This window comes from Homalodisca vitripennis, chromosome 2 (genome assembly GCF_021130785.1).
Source record: "Homalodisca vitripennis isolate AUS2020 chromosome 2, UT_GWSS_2.1, whole genome shotgun sequence".
Lineage (NCBI taxonomy): Eukaryota > Metazoa > Arthropoda > Insecta > Hemiptera > Cicadellidae > Homalodisca > Homalodisca vitripennis.
In genome coordinates, this window is record NC_060208.1 from 104847580 (window position 1) to 104871683 (window position 24104).

Sequence of the window (24104 nt, forward strand, 5' to 3'; positions counted from 1 at the left end):
TTTTAACTAGTATTTTACAGTTCTGTTGGGTTTCATATAACTAATTCACACAATATATATATATTATAGGCTATAAAAATTTTGAAATGTAACTCCAAACAAATAAATTATTGATATGTATTAGTGCGTACAAATTTATTATTTGATTCATATTTTTTATCACAAGTACGTAATATTATGTTTTAACTGTATTTACTACTCAAGCTGTTTATATTATTGAATTGTTAGCACAACTCTTACCATTTTTTAAACAAATGAAGCTTTGAAATTCATCTATAGGTGATAACGTTATTATTAACCATATTTATTTGAAATATATAAATGGTGTCATAACTTAGAGTATTATTATATCGAGTATCTAAGATCTATTATTAAACATGTTTATTCAAATGAAACCTAACATTGCACACGTACTAGCCAGTCTGAACACTGGCTACCCATATACCTGAAGCAAATAGTGCGTTATCACTAAGAACTACGAAAGTGTAATAAAGTTAATGTTCAACATTGATATTCAGGTAATAAACTTTGGCATGTTTGCAATTCCCTTCTCAGTGCCATACTGGTTTTTTTCCAAGTATAACTTCAATGCCCTAGATCATCATTTTAGTGTGTGAGATGGACTTTTAACAAGGTAACAGTTTAACGACGGTCTGTATTCACCGCAGGTCGCCATGACTTCTGGTCTACGCTTACTACTCGCTCTGATCGCACTGCCAGGTCAGTTTATTACTATTAAGTAATTAATACTTTTACACGGAATTATTACTTTGAGAATATTTGTAAAATAGTATAATTTTAAAATTTGGCATTTTTCACACTTTAATTTTGCGAAGTTAACTGGTTTTTTATCGTATGTATCGTATTTTTTCGGAATTCCAGTTTAATTACATATATTAATAAAAATTGAACTGTGCTTAAGGGTGAGTTATGATATATTACTGTACCAAAACACCAATTATCAATATATTAACTTTTAAATTTAACCTTGAATACATATATGGTTTTCGTCAGGAAAATTAACAAAGTATGAAAATAATTTAAGATGTAGGAATGTTATTGACCAAAATTATTGATTTAATGTTGTTTATTGTAAATAAATAAAAGACTTACATTTATTACTTATATGCAGATTTTTTCTATACATAAGTTATTAATGTTGAATACTAATAATACAATCTAATTTAACATATTTATATAATTTAATTTTTACTCTGTGTTCAACAAAGTTATCTACGAAAAGATAATCTCAAAATGTAGTAAAATATCTGTGAAAAAAACGAATACTATGTGGAAAACGCAATGGTTAATACACAATAATATTACACGTACCTTACCATGAGGCATCAGTGCAAGCGTTGGCGTTCTATTTGTTCTTCTATGTTATCGATAAGTGAAGTGAGTAAATACAATATAAATATGTAACTTACAAATGAGCTTCTTGATATTTTCACAGATTTGCAATGGATTGGTTGTATTGGCCTACTATACAGTATGGAAATTGAATTCCATAGTAGAAGTTCCGGTAATGAGGTTGTAGCTAATTATATTTTACAGAACTTCATAATGTTTAAACTAAGAAAGTAAAATTAATTCAACATAACTAAGTTAAAGTTTAATATGGGCCAACTAGTCTTAATAGGTTAAATATATGTTAATGATTGAATAATTCAAATTTATCAGGAAATCTACATTTTATCCTTTTTATAAACATACCAGATTTTTCATCTTAACTTGTATGAACGAGAATAAGGGTGTATACATGATAATTACTTATTTACACGGTAAATTTTTATATTAAACAAATAACTGATCAACTGGTAAGTATTAGTTTTAATATGTGGAAAAAACCTGTACAGAACGGTTATGTCTAGTTTTATACTGACGATATTATAAATAGGTTCACCTATAGCCGAGTTTGCAGGCTTTAGATTCTGGTATAAGGTGGACACAAACCAATCTTACTACTCAAAACAAGGGCGATCTGCTTTCAAGTTAGCTGCGGGATGTACCTTAGAGCGCTTATCCTCGTTCAGAATAATTCCTTAAACTCAGTATTAAGCTTCAGAAAAGGCGTTAAAATTGACGATATAAAAAGTGATAATTGAATCAATGCTTCCCACCATAGCTGCAATAGACATACAAGCCAAACTACATAATATATCAGACTATTTCAATCCGTCTAGGTCAAATAATTTATACCTTTTTACGCACTGCCTAAAAGAACAGTGGTCACAATAATACGGATATTATTGTCTTCATTTCTGTTTCTCAGTTTTTAATAACCGTAGATCCTGTTAAAATGTAAAGATTCACTAACTCCTGCAATATAATTCGTGTTGCATAACATACATTGGACTATATATATCTAAAAATATACTGATCAAACTGATATAGAATATATTTTTTACATATCATTACATAAATTTGTCGTGAGTGCGTATACTGTTATAACATCAAGAATCAATATTGTGTGTCAAGTCATCCGAGGTACCAGCTGTGTACTATATCGTAAAATATATTGTATATACAAATACATTTGTTATAATAATATGAGTTACATTTTCCTGGTGGTACTGGTTACTGATAATGTTCTTTGATTGGTTAAGACAATCAGACATAGTAAGTACTTTATCTCAGTACTTTATTTAAGTTTATAAAACAATTATTTTTATTATAAGCATTTATTGTAAATAAAACCCATGGAATTGGCACAACAAGGTTGTTACTTCTAGCTTATGGCCACCATTGTGCTATTGTGTGTTTCTCTCTCTTAAACCTAGTTTGTTTTTATATTTTCAGTTAGTTATCAACAGAAGGAAAGTATCGTTTTGCAGATCTCGGAAGGTAGAAGTACTGTTTTCAAGCCTATGTTACGTTTTTTTGATGTTACCCTCATTTCAAGTTACTCCTTGCAGATACCATTAAGACGATTTATAGTCGGTCTTATTTTATGGTGGAGCTGAAGAATTATATTTTTTATTATATGATCCCAGATCGAGATCCTTACACTCAGTAAGCATACCCGTATCCGTGTTAATTTAAATTTAAAGTCAGGAGGTAAAACGAATACTAAGAGATTGTTTATTTTGTTGCAGATGATTTTTAATTTTGTTTAATTATTAACTTTAAAATATATTAATTCATACGAATGTTTATGTCTCAGATGTTAACTGTCTGAGGTTCATTATAACAGGAAACGCTAGTTTTAAATGTAAGTTATATTTCATTATTTTTATTTTCATCTTTAAACAGTATTAGACAGTACGTATAATAGATTAATAATCTTTTAGTTTAAGATACACAAACTTAACGTGACCTACTTAAAATTATTTATATATTGTACTTATGTTCCAGGATTAGAACTAACTGTGGTATCAGCAAAAACGTATGGCGAACCCAATCCATCGGAAAAAGGTGAGGTACAACAAAAACTCATGGCTTTTTTCCGAAACTTCCCGATAAAGAAATAAAAATAAAATTAATTGTGTGCCCTAACAGAGCACTTTTCTAGTTAGGCTTTTACATGAACACATAAATATTAAAAATTTGATAGTTAATAAGCACCATTAAGTTCCTTGATGTTTGTTACCATGAATTTAAATAAAATATCTGACTTTAGTTTAGCAAATACCACTGGTAAAAATGTGGGCTACTTTGCACTTGCATTATTTCTATGCAACATATCAGTTAAAAACTTACGAAATTACTTTTTAAGCAGTTCTAGACAAGTAGTACCACCACGTTATCACTGAAATTTGGTGCAGAAATACAGTACTGGAGGCGGATGGCTGAGGAGACTCTGGCCGAGAGGCTGAAGGTCAGACCGATAGAAGGAGTGGCCAAAAACCTCATCTTGTTCATCGGAGACGGAATGTCTATCTCGACTCTCACCGCAGGCAGGATATATCTTGGTCAACTGTTCAACCAGTCGGGTGAGAGCACCAAGCTGAGTTTCGAACGCTTTCCCTACACAGGTCTGTCGAAGGTGAGAATAAGAATATGAATGTTATAAATAAGCTTTAAATAACAATGTAAAATTTTCATCGTTAATGTCTGATGTACAATAAGTTTATACAAATATTATGCTACACAACATTCACCCTTATAACATTCAGATCCGGTTAAAAATTCTTTCGTTGTAGTTAAGTGAATCATCCCAGTGATTCATCATGAACTCGCCAACTGAACAAAGTGCCCTAGATGCCAAGAGAGGTTGTAGTCTGACTGAAATTGTAAATAGTTTTGAGTTCTCCAATGAGCTTATTGGTGTGGCTGATAATCATCCGAGATGGTAAACGCTCAGGAGCAGTGAGTCTATGTTATTAGACCCCATTTACGTGTATATTGTCTTTATATATATATGAAATTCACCACGTAGAACAAAATACACTACGGATGGCAGTAGAGTATCACCTCGAAGATACACAGGCAGTGTCAGCAAACCAATCTCAACGAATGAATCTTTGTAGGATTACATTTTAGCCCTACCATATCTCTGGGGCCACAAGGATATACATAGTTATAAGAAAATAATGTTTGACTGCAATAAAGATATGTTGGCTGTAAGTAAACATAGGTTTGACACTAAAAATCACTACCTCCATCTCAGCGACAGCGCGTTGTCATAACCCATAAAATTGTTTGTTTAAAGCCAGAAAATTTATGAACTCAGGAAACATGAAAAAAATTAATATTGTTGCAAATTGCTATATGCATAAAATTATTTCCTAGTCACGAGTATCATGCAATATGAACTGAGCTATTACGACGTAAGTTTTAACCTGCCCGTTACACACGTACGAAGTTCTTGTGGACTATACAATCTTGAATCTGAGATATTATGTATTACAGTTTTTACATGCTTAGTTTATAAAGGAAACAAAGAGTCATAGAATAAAAGGTGAAACATATCAAAGTTAATAATTAGTAGTGAAAACGCCAATACTGCTGAACAGTAACTAACACTAGCAAAACAACGGTTCGTGAGTTCATTACCCACAATGCATTTGACGTACTAGTTACTTTTCCATTTTGTGAGAATTTATGTTTTGATATACTCGTAAGTTATGGTTAAAAAACTTTTTCTTAAAGAATAACGTAGAGACCATTTTTAGTATGTTGGCCAAATTTACAACAAAAGCTTCAGAACATGGAGGATTTTGTTAGTATTGTATTCTAAGAAGGTGGGTATTAACGTGGAGTAAAAGTTAATCCAATATTTTAAAGCTACTTTCTTGTACACTAGTCTTAGTGACCTACCAACCTAACAAACCAGTCTTACAAACCTTAGTTTCCATAATATTTGTAATTTCCATAAATCATAATAAAACGTAAATAAGATAAACTGCAAGAGCATTAGAATATAATAATTACACTGTTTGATTCTTATAACTATTTAAAATCATAGTTTACAATTTTTGACAATCCACAAATTCTAAACCGTTATAAGATGGATATAGGTATAGTATCTTCTATGGCACATGGAATTTTGTGGAACAGGAAAAAGCCAAGTTGATGAGCCTGCAGAGAAAGCTGCTGCTAGTAGTTAATCAAAGGTTACGGCATCATGTTGCATTAAAGTGTGGGATTAATTGATCCAAATGATGGTGTCATTCCGATGTCCTCCCATGATAGCTGAAGATAGGTGGAAACGAAGATATGAGAGAGAAGTTGCAGAGGCAGTAAGATGAACCAGATCTTAAGAAACACTTGATAAACGGCATATACGACGAGAACGAAGTACTAATGGAAGACGATGTTTACAAGATGTGAAAAACAATATGGTCTACACAAGAAACGGACCAATAGGTTTTTTTTTATTTAAATGATTTTAAAAAGTTTAGTTTTAATATACAATAAGATAATATTTTTGCATTCCTTAAAGGGGGTGTAAATTACCCATGTTAAATTCGGATACTTTGATGTAAACTTTCTCCTAAACTTCTTTAAATATAAAATGTTTATTTGTCTTTAATTGTAAAATAAGACCTCATTTACCCACTGAATTTTTTCTCCTTCAAAAGATCTTTTCTTCTAAAAGAAAATGTATTCCAAAAAATCGTAAATAATGCCTTACTTTTTAAATTTTATTGTTTTTTTTAAATATCAAAACCTTAATCAATTATCAAGAAAAACTCTAGGAACTCAAGGAAAAGTTTAAAAGCTCTAGCTTTAAACTTTCTGAGAATAGGTACAATATATAGTTAAAAACGAAGATTTTGTAAGACATTTACATTTTTAGTTGAGCCCCGCTTTATAGGGAGGTCCAGCCTCACTGTCCTTGAGTTTCAATTCTTCTTTAAGTATTCCATAAGCAGTTTTAGACTTCTGATTGGCTCCTTTTTTAATTTTTGAGCTTCACAGTCTTATTTTCTTTAGGCGGTACACGTCTAATGTCTTGTGACATATTACATATCATTTTAACCATATATAAAAATGGATTAAAACAAAAATCGTATTTTTAGACTTTTATTTTTATAACCCCCTTAATATATTTCATTTAATATTTGTGTTTTGATCTGATGTAATGCAGTATTAATACTACAAGGACTTACCCGTCACTTTGCATGTAATTTTCTGCTGAATAAGAGGGAAACCATGGGCAATATCCCTTTTAAATATCATACCAAATACAAAAAATAAAACTAAATAAAAAATACTTTGAAAATCTTCATAAAAAACGTCAATTACTGAAATATATTCTTCATTTCCAGTTTTTTAAAAATGATTCTTATCTTTATTTAATTACTCACACGTAGCTTCATAACCAACCCGTAGCTTCATACGCAATATCCTGCTGAATAATATACGTCATAGCCTTTTTAAGTGGCATGTAAAACACTAAAACTTTAAAACTTCGATTTGAAACGAAACGCAATAATAAAAAAAACTGCTTAAAAGTCTTTAATATCTCACATATTAATATTTCATTTAGTATATTGAGAATCTTATGACAAAACTTTAAGACTTCAATACGTAATTTTATTTTTTAGGTATGAACATATTTAAATTTATAAACTACAATATATCCTCTCGCTTCCCGATCTGTGTGCTAAATCATCCTTTTTACTTGGTTATGTTTATTAATTACATCCACATTTTTATACTTAATCAGTATCGCAATCCTCAATGAAGAAAAAATAATGTTCTCTCGACGATATTCTGTCATAAAAAATGCTTAGTGTCTGGTTATAGCTTTGTGATTTAATTTGCTAGATTAAGTGCACACTGAATTTGATCGTTTTCCTCAAATTGTAATCATGAAGGGAATAGATCGTTGAATCAAGTTAGTACCCGGTCTCTTCGAGTAGCCTATTCGTTAAAAGCGCGGGCTACGGATTTATTCTGCCAGCTACTACTATATACCGTATATATGCCGTCCCATAATGACAAAGAATATAAATTTCTTGTAAATATTTTCTATGTTCAGTCAAACCAGAGTAAACGAATCGTCACTGCTTCTATATGTTACTAAGGTTAGATAATAATATTAATTGTCATTACTATATGTATCATACAACGACAGCTAATAGCCTACTACGTGACACGTTGCGTTCTATGATTCAGCATTTACTTTTTTTGCTGAAAATTTTTTTGAATGCATACTTTTTTATTAAACATTTCTTTAAGTAACTTTCAACAGTATTTGTGGATTGTAATCTGGAATAAGAATATTCCTGTATTCTATTCATATATCTAAGTAATGTACATGCCAAAATTCATCGACATCTGTCCAAATAGGTGTTGATAGAGTAACAAACATCCAAATATCCGAAAATCTTCACAGACTTTCACATTTCACATTACATATATTATAATGAATTATATAAATGTGGCATATATATATATATATATATATATATATATATATATATATATATATATAATAATTATAATTACTTTTAAGAGTATTTGAGAGTGATTATCTTAAGAGTATTTAAATGTATCAGAATGATTTGGAGATTATATGAATATTCTTCTGTTTATATATATTTAGAATCGTTTAAATAATCCTAATATCTCGATAAGTATTTTTTAAATGTTTCACAATATAGACTCAAATAACAACATAATGATGCATGTTTTTTATATGACACTAACTTAAAGTAAATCCAACTGAAAATTAAAAAGAGAATGTAGTTCATCTAGAATTTGGGGTTGTTAGTATATATTAAGCACAGAAAATTATACTTTAAAAATATGTGAATAAGTACAGTATTCTGTGTTTTGTTTTATATGGAAGATAAAAACATATTTAGATGAGTTTTTTATTTATATTTCTGAAAGATATTTCTGTATTTGTAGAAACTTAAATATTGTATTTATTTTAAAAACCACCTGACATTATTGCTAAAAGAATATATTATTTTATTTTTTTATTTAAGTTTCTTAAACAAAAAACTATTTGCTAAGCAATAACATTTATTGAATGATAATTTTGTTAATATTTCTACCATTAATAAAATTACAGGTTGTTAATGGTACTTATATTTACAGTATATACGAGAAACAAGCTTTATACATCTCACAATAACGAGATAGCTTATATAAAATATAACTAAACTTTCATAAATTTCAGACTTATTGCGTCGATAAACAAGTAGCGGACTCTGCAAGCACATCGACTTCGTATGTGGGCGGTGTCAAGGCTAATTTTGGCACTATAGGAGTCAGTGCTGAAGTACCGCTTGGGGATTGCAACAAGTCTAATGATCCTAGAACTCACGTGGACTCCCTGGTGAATTGGGCACTCGCATCGGGTAAAGCAACTGGTGTCGTCACCAACGACGAGCTTACGGGTGAGTGTGTATGTGCTATAGAGGATTGAGAAAGACTAACGACCCTTGGACTCACTGGGCTTCCTGAACAACTTGGCCTTCGCAGAGGGTAAAGCAACTGGTGTCGTCACCAACGACGAGCTTACGGGTGAGTGTGTATGTGCTATAGAGGATTGAGAAAGACTAACGACCCTTGGACTCACTGGGCTTCCTGAACAACTTGGCCTTCGCAGAGGGTAAAGCAACTGGTGTCGTCACCAACGACGAGCTTACGGGTGAGTGTGTATGTGCTATAGAGGATTGAGAAAGACTAATGACTCTTGGACTCACTGGGCTTCCTGAACAACTTGGCCTTCGCAGAGGGTAAAGCAACTGGTGTCGTCACCAACGACGAGCTTACGGGTGAGTGTGTATGTGCTATAGAGGATTGAGAAAGACTAATGACTCTTGGACTCACTGGGCTTCCTGAACAACTTGGCCTTCGCAGAGGGTAAAGCAACTGGTGTCGTCACCAACGGCGAGCTTACGGGTGAGTGTGTATGTGCTATAGAGGATTGAGAAAGACTAACGACCCTTGGACTCACTGGGCTTCCTGAACAACTTGGCCTTCGCAGAGGGTAAAGCAACTGGTGCTGTCAGCAACGATGGTTACGGGTGAGTGTGTATGTGCTATAGGGGATTGAGAAAGACTAACGACCCTTGGACTCACTGGGCTTCCTGAACAACTTGGCCTTCGCAGAGGGTAAAGCAACTGGTGTTGTCACAAACGATGAGTTTACGGGCGAGTGTGTATGTGCTATGGGGGGATTGAGAAAGACTAATGAATATCGGACTCATTGGGCTCTCTGAACAACTTGGCCTTCTCTAGTTTGTTTTCCAGAACAAACAAAAAAAATTCTAATTTCTGTTTAAATAAATATTTGTCTCGTCAAATATATAAGATTCATAAAAGAAATACTGCAGAAACATCAGCAATTCCAAATGAAATTTATACCCTCTTATGTTTCAATATCTAAAGGCTCAAGGTGCCTGCAATTTAAGACTCCGAAAATGAAATATATATGAGCTATTATTAAGCATCGTATAGCAAAACAGTAATTTATAACCATGTTTGTTCCTTCAAACTTGCTGATATCAGGGAATGCTTCGAGATAGCGGTCGTGGAGTGTTTCAAGAAGTGTACAGTAAAACAGCGGCAATATAAGTGAACATTTTAACTGCGGGACTAAAACTTTGCTCGAGCGTAGCACCTACGGACGTCTTGGATATATTTGTTACCCATTGTCACCCAATATAGAATATTGAAGTTGTTGGTCATTGATCAAATCCTAACATATTTACGTATTTAACAGGTTTTTGAAGTCGGATGTGTTTTGCTAAAAAATGTATAATTTTTAAATTTTGTTCACGAGTATTCTGTAGTATGTACTTCAATCAATAATACAGGTGAAAATGTTTAGTGATTAGCACCTGATGTCTAGAGAATACTGTTATTAGATACGTTATTTTGTTAAGAAATGAAACGTTGATCTTACACGGATTATTAATTTCATTAAGATATTACACCCTAAATTATAACTCCATGATATGTTAAACAGAGTTTTTTAAAGGACCGAGAGTTCTACATATCGAACTTAAATTGAAAATCCCATGTCTGAAGTTTTCGGGAATTTATAGAAATCTTAATCTCTGAATTTCATCCCGGCCCACTGTCTATGAAGTATATTTCACAATTAGTCCACATTATGGTACATACCTAAAAGTTTTGGAATAGTTTTTTTTCAATCACAACTAAACTAATTTAGTCCTAGAAGTATATCCTCTGCTCTGCATACAAATCTTTGTGGGTTCTTTACAACTGGTTATCTGGAACATATATATGTATGACGAAACTTACCCTTGCAACCATTGCAACTTTAAAGTTGAAATTGGACTTCTACACATCACAGTCGGTGTACTCTTTCCTTCGTCTCTACTGAAGTATGGTTCTCCCTGCCGCAAACTAGGACACAACTCATAACCAACAAATAAAAAAGTGAAATATTTGTAGGCACTCAAACTTTTCCGTTTTGTTGTTCCTTGCCAGGAAGGCCTCATGGATTAATCCTGAAATCAAAATAAAGATTTCCCATAGTGCCTCCGGTTTAAGGAATGTTTACTTTAAGAATTTTAATTGCAACCCTCTCATCTATCCCATTGCTCTAAGATACATTCTACACGGTCTCCAACAGAAACGACACTCGGAACATGAATAGGGAAAGGGAAATGTTCAATAAATCCGTGAGGTGGTAATTAGAAGAAACAAACTGTTCAGCAAGCTACTCCGTCTTCTTTATCTTTACTATATTTCGAAGGACTCCTAGAGAAGCGTCATCTGGAAGCCTAACATGAGGTGTGAATTTGCGATGATATCTCCGAGGAAATCTAATTTTATTCTGAATTAAATCTCTGCACTCTATTCTCCCTCGCTGCTCTTAGATAGTTTCCACATTGTCATATGAACAACAAACGTTTTGTTCCCTGGCCTTTTAAGGTAAGTGATAGAAGGAAAGAGATGAAAACTACATTTCTATAACTTATTCCGTGTCATGTAGAACTTGCGTTATCTGGTACTATGACTAGGATGGTTTCCGGAAACATCTCTAAAGATAACTTACAGTGATTTTAACAATTCCAATCTTTGTACCAAAATCTGTCTCATTAACTTTCTCAAAGGTCATGGTATATAGCTTAAAGTGATGGCCATTGGAGAACACTACATCTCGGCAACCTACGTCTTGTTGTTTCATGTTAAGTTTGAAAGTACTCTTAGAGGATCATAACATGGAACCTAGATGTAAATTAGGATGCTTCTTACAGCACATCGTATAAATATTTAAAAACGAATCCAAATTCTCTCCAAAAGACTCCGTTCTGCCCCATTACATCAGGACGGATATTTGATATCAACTCCAATAGAGTCCTACTTCGATGCCAATTAAAAAAGCTTCTTTTCTTGCTATTCTGAGGTAAGTTGTAATAATATTGCAAAAAACTCAATTCTAAAATTAATATTCTCCTTTTCTTTCTTTGTATTTGTAAAACTATCTAAGAATTCCCTAGCAATATACTGGTAAAAATCTTTTTAAAAGCCTTTTTAAAAATCTACGAGCTAGCCTTCTTTCGTGTAAAAAGAGAAAAATGATAATCGGTTTTTTCGGAAAAAGAATCTGTGGACATTAATACATAAAAACAGATCGAGTCGTATAAAATCCTCTTTTAAAAATTTGGTTAAAATATATTTAATATGTGTTGGCAACTTATTAGAGCCTATGATATGATAACCCTCATAGTGTACTCAGTTTGTTTACAAATTTCTTCAATCTGTGTTTTTATTTTGCTATAAACAGAATAACCTAGATAAGTAACCCATTTCAGACGAATTACATTTTATTTCAAATTATTTACAACTTCTTGATTTTTTTATGTCAATTTTTGGCATTTATTATAACTATTACTTTATATATATATATATATAAATATTATATATATATATATATAATATTATATATATATATATATATATATATACAGGGTGTTCTGAAAAAAGGTGCCCATAAGTCAGGGCGTGATTCCTCACATCAAAAATAAGAAAAAAAGGTCTAATTAACATAGGTCCGAAAATGCTTAGTTACCAAGTTATAAAGGGTGAAAGATTTCGTCTGAATTTCAGTTCCCCTGCTGCAACGAAGCCCTACGGGTATTTTTTTTGGCTGTTAATTAAGATGTATAATTTAGCGTACTTTATGTAAAATGAACTGAAAAATTGAATAAAAACCGTTTCCAGACCTGTAGCTACAGTAAGTTTTAAGATATGTGACGAAATACGCGAAACTTGGTCCCGAAAAACAAGTTACATTTAGGTTTGAAGCAGATTTACTATGTTAAATGTACAATAAACACAATATATTTTTTCACGGTACTTGTAGAAAATTTAATTTCGAAGAGAAAGATGCAAAATAAGTCTATAATAGACAAACGCAAACTTTAAAAAAAATAATCCTTAATTTACATACAAAACGCATGAAAAATAGACAAAATCTGTTAAGCTCTCTACAAATGTAATATTGAAATTAAAACAGCTGTTTTATTAAAAAAAAATTAATGAGTTTACTATTATTTTTTATCAAGTAAATATTTTTTAACAATCATACATTATCATACATAAAAAAAGTTATCTGAATTATCATTCAACAAAAAAGTTACACTTGTCCTAAAAAAACTAACCACGTCACAGTAGATGTTCAAAATGTTTCCCCTCATTCAAAATACAAGCATCCAGCCGTCTTCTCATAGACTGCCGAACTCTTTCGAAGATCCCAGGTGTCTCACGTATCCTTTGAATCCCCGTTAACAATCCTTATTCGCAACTCTTCTATGGTATCCACAGGCGAGTCGTAGACAAGCGTCTTTAAATGTCCCCATAAGAAAAAGTCTAGAGGATTGAGGTCAGGTGACCTTGCAGGCCATGCTACTGGGGCTCCTCGACCAATCCATCTGTTTGGATATGCTTCATTTAAAAATTCTCTTACTTGTAATGTGTAATGAGCTGGAGCTCCATCCTGCATGAACCACATGTTGTTTGCGTGTGTATAGTGGCACATCTTCGAGTAACTCATTCAGATTAGTCGTCCAAGAAATGTAAATAATTTTTCACCATTGAGCGTATCAGGTAAAAAAACTAATAAAAATTTTATCACCCAGAATAGCAGCCCATACGTTTATAGAAAACTGATATTGGTGACGGTTCTCTGAAATAGCACGTGGATTTTCAATTGCCCACATGTGAGTATTGTGGGTGTTAAGAATAGCCATTCTTGAAAATTTTTGCTTCATCAGTAAAGATAATGTAATTTAAAAAAATGTGGATTTCTGCACCTTTGGATAAGCCATTGGCATAGCTGAACACGAGGAAAGTAATCTCGAGGCAAAAGAGCCTGGACCCTTTGATAGTGATAAGAATGCAACTGCTGCTCGTGTAAAATCTTCCAGACAATTGAATTACTAACACCGAAATCCAAGGCTAGTTCTCTAGTACTTCTTCCAGGATGATTCTCTATTTTTGTCCAACACGCCCTCCTCCAATTCAGCTGTACACGTTGTACGTGGCCGTCCTGATTCTACCAACTTTTCCAGATTTAAAGGTTCCCGTCTCGCTTAGCCTTCTATGAATGGAAGAAAACATTTTATGAGTCGGTAACTGTCTATGAGGAAAATGTTCCTGATAGAGTCGTCTAGCCTGACGACTGTTGCAATGTGCAAGACCGTACATTAAATGCATGTCTGCCATTTCACCATTAGTGTACATAATATTCATATTACCTGCCATGATGAATAAGATATTATTAGCTATCAAAAATTAACTTCAACGGCACTCGCACTAACTTGTATTAAAGTACAGATCAACACACGCACTTCATGAGCAATGGAAAAATAGCTGCTTGTAATGTTTATTTAAATTATTTATAAACAATGTTACATTGTTAAAACATATGTTTTTAAATAGAAATTATTTTGTTTCTCAAATCAAATATTTTAATAAAACAGCTGTTTTATTTTCAATATTACATTTGTAGAGAGCTTAACAGATTTTGTCTATTTTTCATGCGTGTTGTATGTAATTAAGGATTATTTTTTTAAAGTTTGCGTTTGTCTATTATAGACTTATTTTTGCATCTTTCTCTTCGCAAATTAAATTTTCTACAAGTACCGTGAAAAAATATATTGTGTTTATTGTACATTTTAACATAGTAAATCTGCTTCAAACCTAAATGTAACTTGTTTTTCGGGACCAAGTTTCGCGTATTTCGTCACATATCTTAAAACTTACTGTAGCTACAGGTCTGGAAACGGTTTTATTCAATTTTTCAGTTCATTTTACATAAAGTACGCTAAATTATACATCTTAATTAACAGCCAAAAAATACCCGTAGGGCTTCGTTGCAGCAGGGGAACTGAAATTCAGACGAAATCTTTCACCCTGTATAACTTGGTAACTAAGCATTTTCGGACCTATGTTAATTAGACCTTTTTTTTCTTATTTTGATGTGAGGAATCACGCCCTGACTTATGGGCACCTTTTTTCAGAACACCCTGTATATATATAATATATCGATATCTCTTATATTTTACATTATTGTTTTTGTACGTCATGTTGGATTTGGAATATATACGACTTTAGGGCATAAAGTATAAAAATAAAATAATTGAGTAGAAAGTCAATGTAAAATTTGTTACAAAGATTTGATTTTAACATACTCTCACGCTGTAATGCCCACCTCACCTCTGAAAGCTTTAGTTTCTGTTAGTTTAAAATTGATGATCCAAACGTATTAATATCATATTGATATAAAAAAACACTCGTAATAAGTTTGTAGACAGTCCTCCTCCGTAGACTAATGGTTAAAGTCTCGGCTATCTAACCAAAAGATCACGGGTTCAAATCCCGGGTGGTCCAATAATGTAATAATAATAAAAACCAGTGCACTTCGAAGCCGGCATAGCTGACGCTGAGGTTTAAATGAGATAAAAAAATTAAATAAAAAAAGTTTGTTGACTTTAGTTTGTAAAAATTACATTCCATTTATTCAATTGTTTTAGACTGCATTGCATTATAAACATACAATATTGATTAACATACAACATAAAAGGTGTTAATAAATTTAAACGATAAAAAAACTGATTATTTGAGCCTAAAAATACAGATTTTAATAAATTAAATTTACATTAATAAATATGGCAATATGAACAAATCATGTTAACAGTTGTAACTCAACAAGAAGAGCCGTAATAAACGTCAATACTGAATAACCATATGACTTTTGACAGCTGATATTTTGATATTAATACTAATAAATGTGTTATAATGTATAAAACCTTTGTAAATAATAAATTAAAATATTAAACCAATTAGAAACTATAAAATTATATAAGTATTTATTGTTAAAGTTCCAAAAAAAGTAACCAGATTTACATATTGCTCTGACTTGTATTAACTTCATCTGCCAATGTGATTATTACAGGAGCATCACCGGCGGGAAACTACGCACATACAGCTTTCAGATTCTGGCAGAGTGACAGAGATGAGATCATAGCGCCCCTCCCAGCCGATCCAACCACGTGCCCAGACATTGCCCGGCAGCTGATTCAAAACTATCCCGGGCAGGATATCAAGGTTTAGAATTCTTTCACATAGTTGTTCTCGTATATTACTTGTTTTATTGACATACCATTTACGCATTTCACTAACTTAAACTTTGAATAATAACACATATTTACTCATACAGATTATCGTATAAATGGAGTGTACTATATAAAGGTTCTCCTCGGAAGTGGAAATCTTAAAATTTTATCCTTCTAAAGACCCTAGATCTTGTCTCATGAACGATGAAAAAATCTCATCTCAATAACATAATCTAGGCAAACACTGATTATGTTATTGTACGTTTGGCATGTATGTTATAAATGTTCTGCTTGAGGTTGAAGGACTACGTTTTTGCGCAAAACAGTTGAAGGAGAACGTGCCGACGGACGAACCCTGTTGAGTAGTGGAAGAAATACAAGAAACTAAAAGTAAAGTCTAGTTATGTAACGATCTCATAAAAATTAACTGGACTAACACTGACTATGTTATTGTAAGTGTTGCATGTTTATTATGAAGGTTCTACTTGGAGGTGGAAGGCTCAAGTTCTTGTCTGAGAAAGATGGAGGAGAGCGGTTGGACGGCCGAAATCTGGTAGAGGAGTGGAAACAAGACAAGAGACACAAGGGAAAGGCGAAATATGTAACAAGTCGAGAGGAACTCAAGAACGTTGACGTTCACACTGATTATGTTTTTGGTAAGTAAATGCTGTTCTATTACAATTTTTAACAGTATATAAAACATTTACTAACGAAAACATCTGGATCGTCATGAGATCCAGATATGAAATATCTGCTTGTTAAACACTAAAATAAACATTTTGAAGTCATAATTTTATATGATGTTCTGGAAATGTTTATGGTTTAGTTAAAAGAAGTGCGAAATAAAATCGTTAACTTAATTATTTATTCTGCTATTTTTTAATGATGAAAAAATAAACTTATTAAAAAAAAATTAACTGTTTATTTTTCAGGCATGATTAGTGGCATGAATCTGTTTTATTTTATTGTTACGTTATTTTAAATCAACGTTATTACAATAAATTATATGAAAGTAAATCATTCACATAAGAGATTTAAACAACCCAATAATAATAATATATATATATATATATTTTTTTTTAACGTGGTTTTATTTAATGTATTTATAATAGATTTGTTTTTAAATTAATGGTCTGAATCCATTGTATTTGGGTTAAATATATAATTTTACATCAAACACAATTTTCCGAAACTGAATGAAAATCAAATAAGTACTTTATTGCCAGAATTGTATTAGAATTTAAAGCAAAAGTCATCATATATTTCCGGATAATATGCTAAAAGAAATATGATTAAAACATACAACTTTCATATTCAAATGTCTAAATGTCTACCTATTTCCACCTCCAGCAACAGTGTCAGTCTTTTGGGCGGTTCTTAATGGCATGATAATAACCTATCGTTCTGTATCACTCGGTATATATAATTGGCTGAGTCTCAGATTTCTGTCCGTTACTACGTACGATATCTGTGAAAGGAGATGAACTAGATAGTTTTAGTAGATCGTATTAAACTTTGTCTCTACTTTTTTAAATCGATATTGAAAACGATAATCATCCGTCTGTTAGGAGTCGTTTTCCGGAGAAGAATATTGCGTAATAGACAAGGACTTTGCCCCACGCTGACCGGACGTTTGGCGTTAATGTAACCTTGTAATATTTCTTTATTGGGACGATTTCAACATGTAAGGCCCTTGGATTGCCCTCCAAATATTCCCTTATATTGGCGTAATATAATTAACTAAATATTCTACAAATATGGTGCTTTATTAAATTCTTTTGTAGTGTATATCCTACACGATTATATTACATATTAGTATTTTATTTTATAAGCCCTTATAATTTTTAGAACTGTTAATGCAATTTTAATGTGCCATAAATACAGGGTATGTCAGCTAAGGTGTCTTAAACGTTAGAAGAAGGATTAGAGCTATATAAAAAATCAAATTTCCATAAAATGACATACCAGCAATATATTTAAAATATTTTTTATTAAATTTAAAGAGAAAAGAGGAGAAACTGGATTTCTCGATATTTGAACTATACGGATACAAGTTTCAGTTTTTGTAAATCTTGTTACGCCTACATTTAACGCATATGGCCTGTTGCTATATAGCTCTAGCTAACAAAAGCATTCTGGTATGCTTTCTTTTTTCTATAAAATTTTTCCGTTTGTAAACGGTGGACCAATAGATAAAAAGTGAAATTATAGATAAAGATCGGTATTTTCTTCAAATTTAACAATAAAATGCGAAACTATTAAATTCGTAATCTGCAATAAATACTCCCTTAAATTATATGTCACATAAACATATTTACTACAGTTTGTCCACCTGAAAAGTTTTCAAAAAATGTAATAAAGGTAAAATTAAAAAAGAAAGTATACATCCTCCAATTGTGAATCATTTAATAGTCGTTGAATAATAAATGATTATTATATATACACCATGTGTTCATCTGCAACTGTGTTTGAGTAAGAAGTAAAAATGTTTTTAATGGTGAAAATTAAAAATTATCCATCTAATTAAAATGCTCAATATGTTATAGGTGTATATTTGAATATTTTGAAATCCAAATCTGGGATCTCCTGTTTTGGTATATCTTGTTCCTTAAATTCTCTATACCAATCTAGTATTGGTAGAATTCGTGGGTATTGTACAGCACATGCATTTAATAAATATTTAATTAAAATTCTGTTTGTAATAATCGATATAGTTTTTAATAATGCATAAATAAATGTAAATAAATCTAAAAACTGCTTTTTCACAAAACTTTCTACACAGTTTAATTTCGGTTACAGATCGATTGAAACGTTTCCGTTTACGATTACAGGTTTGTTCAGCGATGGTGTGATGCCACCGCACAACGAGGAGGAGGACCAGCGACTAAGGCCCAGTCTAGCGGAAATGACCGAGGCCGCCATCAAGCTTCTTAAAAAGGAGAAAAACGGGTTCTACCTATTCGTGGAGAGCTCCGAGATCGACAAATTTCACCACTCGAACCAGGCCGGGACCGCACTGGACGAGACAGTGGAACTTCACAAGGCTGTTCTGGCAAGTCTAACTTCTATTGTTTGTAGGGAGCAAGTTGTCTTGTAGCGTCCACAGCAATAACATTTTGGAAGTCTTTTGGAATCCAAAAACCAAATTTTTTACTTGTCTTTGACTATAACAATTAGTAGGTACGAGTATATCAAATCGGAACCGTTAAATGTAATAAGATCAATCTTAAAGGTAAAACCTCCAGGAGCCCGCACTCACAAACTTTTGGACCGATTAATTAATAGGCAGAAAATAGTACGACTCTATGATGAATGATAGTGAATGTGGCTGATAAGTTTGTCCGTTTATATTGCCTGTTAATGGGAATAAGTATAGGTGAATGTGATCCAAGTGAAGGTGTCAACATAAAATTAGTTATTATGATTTATGTAAACACCTGAACAAAGATCAGAATAGCTACATTCTGCGATGCATAAGAAATAATTAGAGGTGGTTTACTATATGGACAGTAAGAGAGAGAGAGAGAGAGAGAGAGAGAGAGAGAGAGAGAGAGAGAGAGAGAGAGAGAGAGAGAGAGAGAGAGAGAGACCATTTATTGACAGAGACTTATAAATTTAATACGTTGTAATAGTCATATCTCAATATCTAGGTTCTTTATAACTGTTTAATAAACTAATGTTCCGTTAATAACTACAGTAATTACCTCTTTTAAATTATTAAGTCCATTATAAAAAAAAAAAACAAAAGAGTAGTGGATTTTTTAAGTCAAGAAGTGCAGTAAATCATTGAAATGAGTTCATTATTAACACACCAAACAAAATATTTTTGATTTTTAATAGTACTATGTAGTATGAATAATCCAAGCTACGACAAACTTACCCGAGCACACCCGATTGCTCCGTTCCGCTACATATGGGGTGCCGGCACGGCATCGTCAAGGTGGGTAGAGGGAACAACCTTCAACCAACCTTGCGGCATCGTCACGTTACGTCCCGTTAGTATCGTCCCCACACTATGATGTGACGTCACATAGCCATATAGCCACCTCTTAAGATCGCGCGGCAACCAGTTCAACCCAATAAATAAATATATAGAAAATATAGAGATAAATAGAATAGTAATATATAAATACGATACGCGTGCATTTGTTATGCACATAAATATTAAATTTGTCATTACTTATTTTCTTTAAATATGTATACTCATATAGTTTTTCAAAGGTTATTGTAATTAAATTTTGCAGCAGCCGTTACAAACTGAATTTAACGCATGACATTTTAATGTACGTAGTAATAAAGTAGAAGAATAGAAGCAGTTCTGGAACTTTCCTCCGAAGCAAATACAACCTAAACTGTTCTACACCTAATTCATGGCAATAGCAAAAACTAATAATTTAAATAATGACAAAATATATAAATAGTTGGTTGAATAACTGGGTGGTTTTCAGGCGGCACTGAGTTTGGTGGATATCCAGGAAACCCTGATTGTGGTGACAGCAGATCACGCCCACACCTTGTCTATGTCCGGGTATCCTGACAGGGGCAATGACATTCTAGGAATTGCAGGAATATCCACTGAAGACCTTCTCCCATATACAACACTGAGTTACGCCACTGGGCCGGGTGCCGAGGTACAGAGAGCCGGTCCTCTGCGCAGAGACGTGTCCATGGACGACTTCAGTAAGTAAAAGGTTAAATAATAAAATTATCTATATATTTAAATACGGTAGTATAAAAAATGTATATCCAAACTGCAAAATTAAACATAAATTTAAACTTAATACGCTTAATATGTATTAAATAAAAATAAATAAATAGATTAGACAAAAGCTCTTCAATATTCCCAACATCTCGTATCGCATAACAGGCTTCTCTGAGGTAAAAACCTATGGCTCATTTGATTCTCCAAGTGTTTACGTACGGACAGAACATCATACAGAAATGAAATTTTTACACCCCCCCCCCCCAACAGATAAAAGAAAACGTTTCTCAGCCTATTTAATGATAAACTGCAATAAATCTCATTCAAATTCTATGGTCAAACTATGCACCGTCATAAAACTAATCGATGTCTATGTAGAAATTATGTTTCATGAAAGTCTACAGATGAACTATTTCTCGAAATGTCACAAAATAAATGTCTTAAAAGAACCGGTTTCGGTGTTTCACTCTTTGTTTAAAGTCCTCTGTCCAGACACGATCCAGTATCGACTATTAAAGGATATACTAGAGAGGAAGGGAATTCCACAAGTGATACGCGTTAACAGCGTCATTTCCTAATAGTTTATGCACTAAAATATACGAAATCTTTAATTAATTGCTTACTCATGTAATCTATTAAATTATAATGAATACACAAGAACTAACATTGTTCTAGTATATCTGCTGTACTTTGATACCGATGGAGTCAAAGACGATGATTGTGACGTTGGTAACAACCCATGGAAGTGACGACAAACAAAGTGATAGTATCTAAAGAGAAAATAAGTTAATCTATCCCACTACAATTAGGAGTAATATTTACTCCACAGTGAATATTAGCTTTTTAGTCGCTGTTTTAGGTGAATTATCGTACATGCACACTAGAATTAGGAGTAATATTTACTCCACAGTGAATATTAGCTTTTTAGTCGCTGTTTTAGGTGAATTATCGTACATGCACACTAGAATTAGGAGTAATATTTACTCCACAGTGAATATTAGCTTTTTAGTCGCTGTTTTAGGTGAATTATCGTACATGCACACTAGAATTAGGAGTAATATTTACTCCACAGTGAATATTAGCTTTTTAGTCGCTGTTTTAGGTGAATTATCGTATCGTACATGCACACTAGAATTAGGAGTAATATTTACTCCACAGTGAATATTAGCTTTTTAGTCGCTGTTTTAGGTGAATTATCTGATGGTAGCAAATATTAGGTCTTGTTATCTTACTTCAATTGATGTTCATCAAATACGCCAACTCAGAGTTACAATATACCAGATTTGTTATAATTAAATATTCTAAAGATATTGAAAATTTGGACTTTATATATTAATTAAACTTATAGCTGTACTAACCGTCTGTATTTAATAATAATAAAACATTCTGTGATATATAATATATGAGGTTACGTTGTACTCTGAACGAAAGAACCAGATATCTGGAACACTGCTCAAGTATTTATAATTAAATAATTAATATGTTCCATTTACTTTGTGTTCCAGGTGACCTTTCGTACACTTACCCAGCGCTAGTGCCAATGTTAGCAGCGACTCACGGGGGTGACGACGTTGCTGTGTTCTCCCAGGGACCCTGGGCTCATCTTTTAGTCGGGAGCTTTGAAGAGAACTATATTCCCATAGTGATGGCGTACGCTGCTCAAATTGGACCCTGTGGTACTGAAGCACATTCGTCCTACTTACACCCTGTAGAGAAACCTTTTTCTGAATTTCGGGTGAGGAACGTCCGTAAACGACCTATCAACGAGTTTAGAGCAGGATAACACTCAAAGGTTTCAATACTATATAATATGTTTTGAACAATGAAAGAACATACACGGTTGGTGAAACATGAAATAAAAATACGAGTATATATATTATACATCCTTGTTGAAAAATATTAGCCCACAATTTATATATCTATTTAGACATATTTCTTTCTAATAACAATTATAAATTCACACTTCGTGAAAAAGTATTTGTAAATTGTTCCTAAATTTCTTTTTTCTTGTGGTTGCCAACATATTTTGGTTTACTTTTTTTAGCGCTCAAACAAAATCGGGAGTGCCGATTGGCAAGCGGTCTAAGACGTTGGACTTTGAGTCTGAATTAGAGATAGCGCAGGTTCGAATCCTGTCTGTGACCCTTGCACTTTTTATCAGTACCATCGACCTTGTACTGTATCGACTCTCCCCCTTATTCTATTTGATAAGATCCTCGCACAAGCCAGTGGCCCATGAGGACGGGCAGAAAGGAGATCGGCTTCTCCTAAAAAAATGAATAAAAAACGTTATAACCTATTGCGTTTGGAATAATATAATTCCATGTAAAGATCTCATGTATTAAGAAAACCTTAATTTTTATTTAAAGTTGTGTTATATCTGTCTGTTATACAATACAATTTATTCAATATGTCATATTAAATATTAAACTATTTAGATGTTTTTTATCTTTGCTAAATTATATATTTTGTATTTTAATCCTCTATATGTATGTAAGAGATTTCGAGATGTATGATGTATTGTTAATATATACATTTAAGAGTTTTGTTGTATCTTTAAATTTTTACCCAAATTATTTTTATAATATGATTGTTACGCCACTACACCACCACGATTACGAGACAAGATCTACTAGTGGTGACGGGTCCTACATGTTAAACAAGTATATGTATAGTCGGTCTAGTATCACATGGTTTGCGAGACATTTAGTTGTAAAGAAATACGAAATAATTACAGTTTACCGTTCATGTATATAGTCTCTGCTGTATGAAGCTGACTCCGGGATGTGCAGAGTGCAACTCACCTAGGCTACATGTTGCATAATAATTTTAGACAATTTCAGTTGTAGATGAAACCCAGAATAAAAGTATCCAAAATGTTAAAAACATATTACACCGATTTGGTTGAGTAACCGTGCTGGGCGTTACGTGTAGTTTTACGCATACTTTTACGTGATTGTACGCAATATTATTCTATTTTACAAATCTTTCTTTATTATCAATGTCCATGTGGGTACGCTCCTAAAATATGTATATACATTAATCACTTCATCTGTGCGCGGCTCTTAAGGGACGAATCTCAACGGCGAACCTAAATATAGTTTTAATGTACATTTTATGCTAATAAGCTTTGTTAGTATTCCAGTGTTTGTTATCTTGAATGGGACTTCCTAAGTGTTTTGACCTTAAAACATTTTTTAATTACCTTCAACCTGGGCTAATTTTTACCAATGTTGATAAAACATTTAACTCCATCTGGTGAAGAAACTAAGAAACATTTCTGAGTAGTTGATGTCTTCTCTCGTAGACAGCACTGCTATCACAATATAACTGAGATATACTGTTCCAGCTATCATTTTGGATTTTGTTTTACATTCATACCTGTGTTTATAAAAAAAGAC

The 24104-nt window shown here is 32.6% G+C and overlaps 1 protein-coding gene across 1 annotated transcript; it reads left to right on the plus strand.

Moving 5' to 3' along the window:
- The first annotated feature begins 277 nt into the window (after window positions 1-277).
- On the plus strand, window positions 278-23248 carry LOC124354497 (alkaline phosphatase-like). The gene is made up of 9 exons (XM_046805006.1): window positions 278-720; window positions 3358-3417; window positions 3768-3988; window positions 8582-8801; window positions 15842-15993; window positions 16480-16657; window positions 18833-19053; window positions 20450-20681; window positions 22209-23248. Exons 1-9 carry the CDS (start codon window positions 675-677, stop codon window positions 22484-22486), a joined length of 1608 nt encoding a protein of 535 aa, XP_046660962.1. The 5' UTR covers window positions 278-674; the 3' UTR covers window positions 22487-23248.
- The last annotated feature ends 856 nt before the right edge of the window (window positions 23249-24104 follow it).

Coding starts and splice junctions, on each gene's coding strand:
- LOC124354497 (XM_046805006.1), top strand. CDS start 675: ATGACTTCTGGTCTACGCTTACTACTCGCTCTGATCGCACTGCCAG. Junction 721..3,357: donor CGCTCTGATCGCACTGCCAG/GTCAGTTTATTA, acceptor CTTATGTTCCAG/GATTAGAACTAACTGTGGTA. Junction 8,802..15,841: donor CACCAACGACGAGCTTACGG/GTGAGTGTGTAT, acceptor TGATTATTACAG/GAGCATCACCGGCGGGAAAC.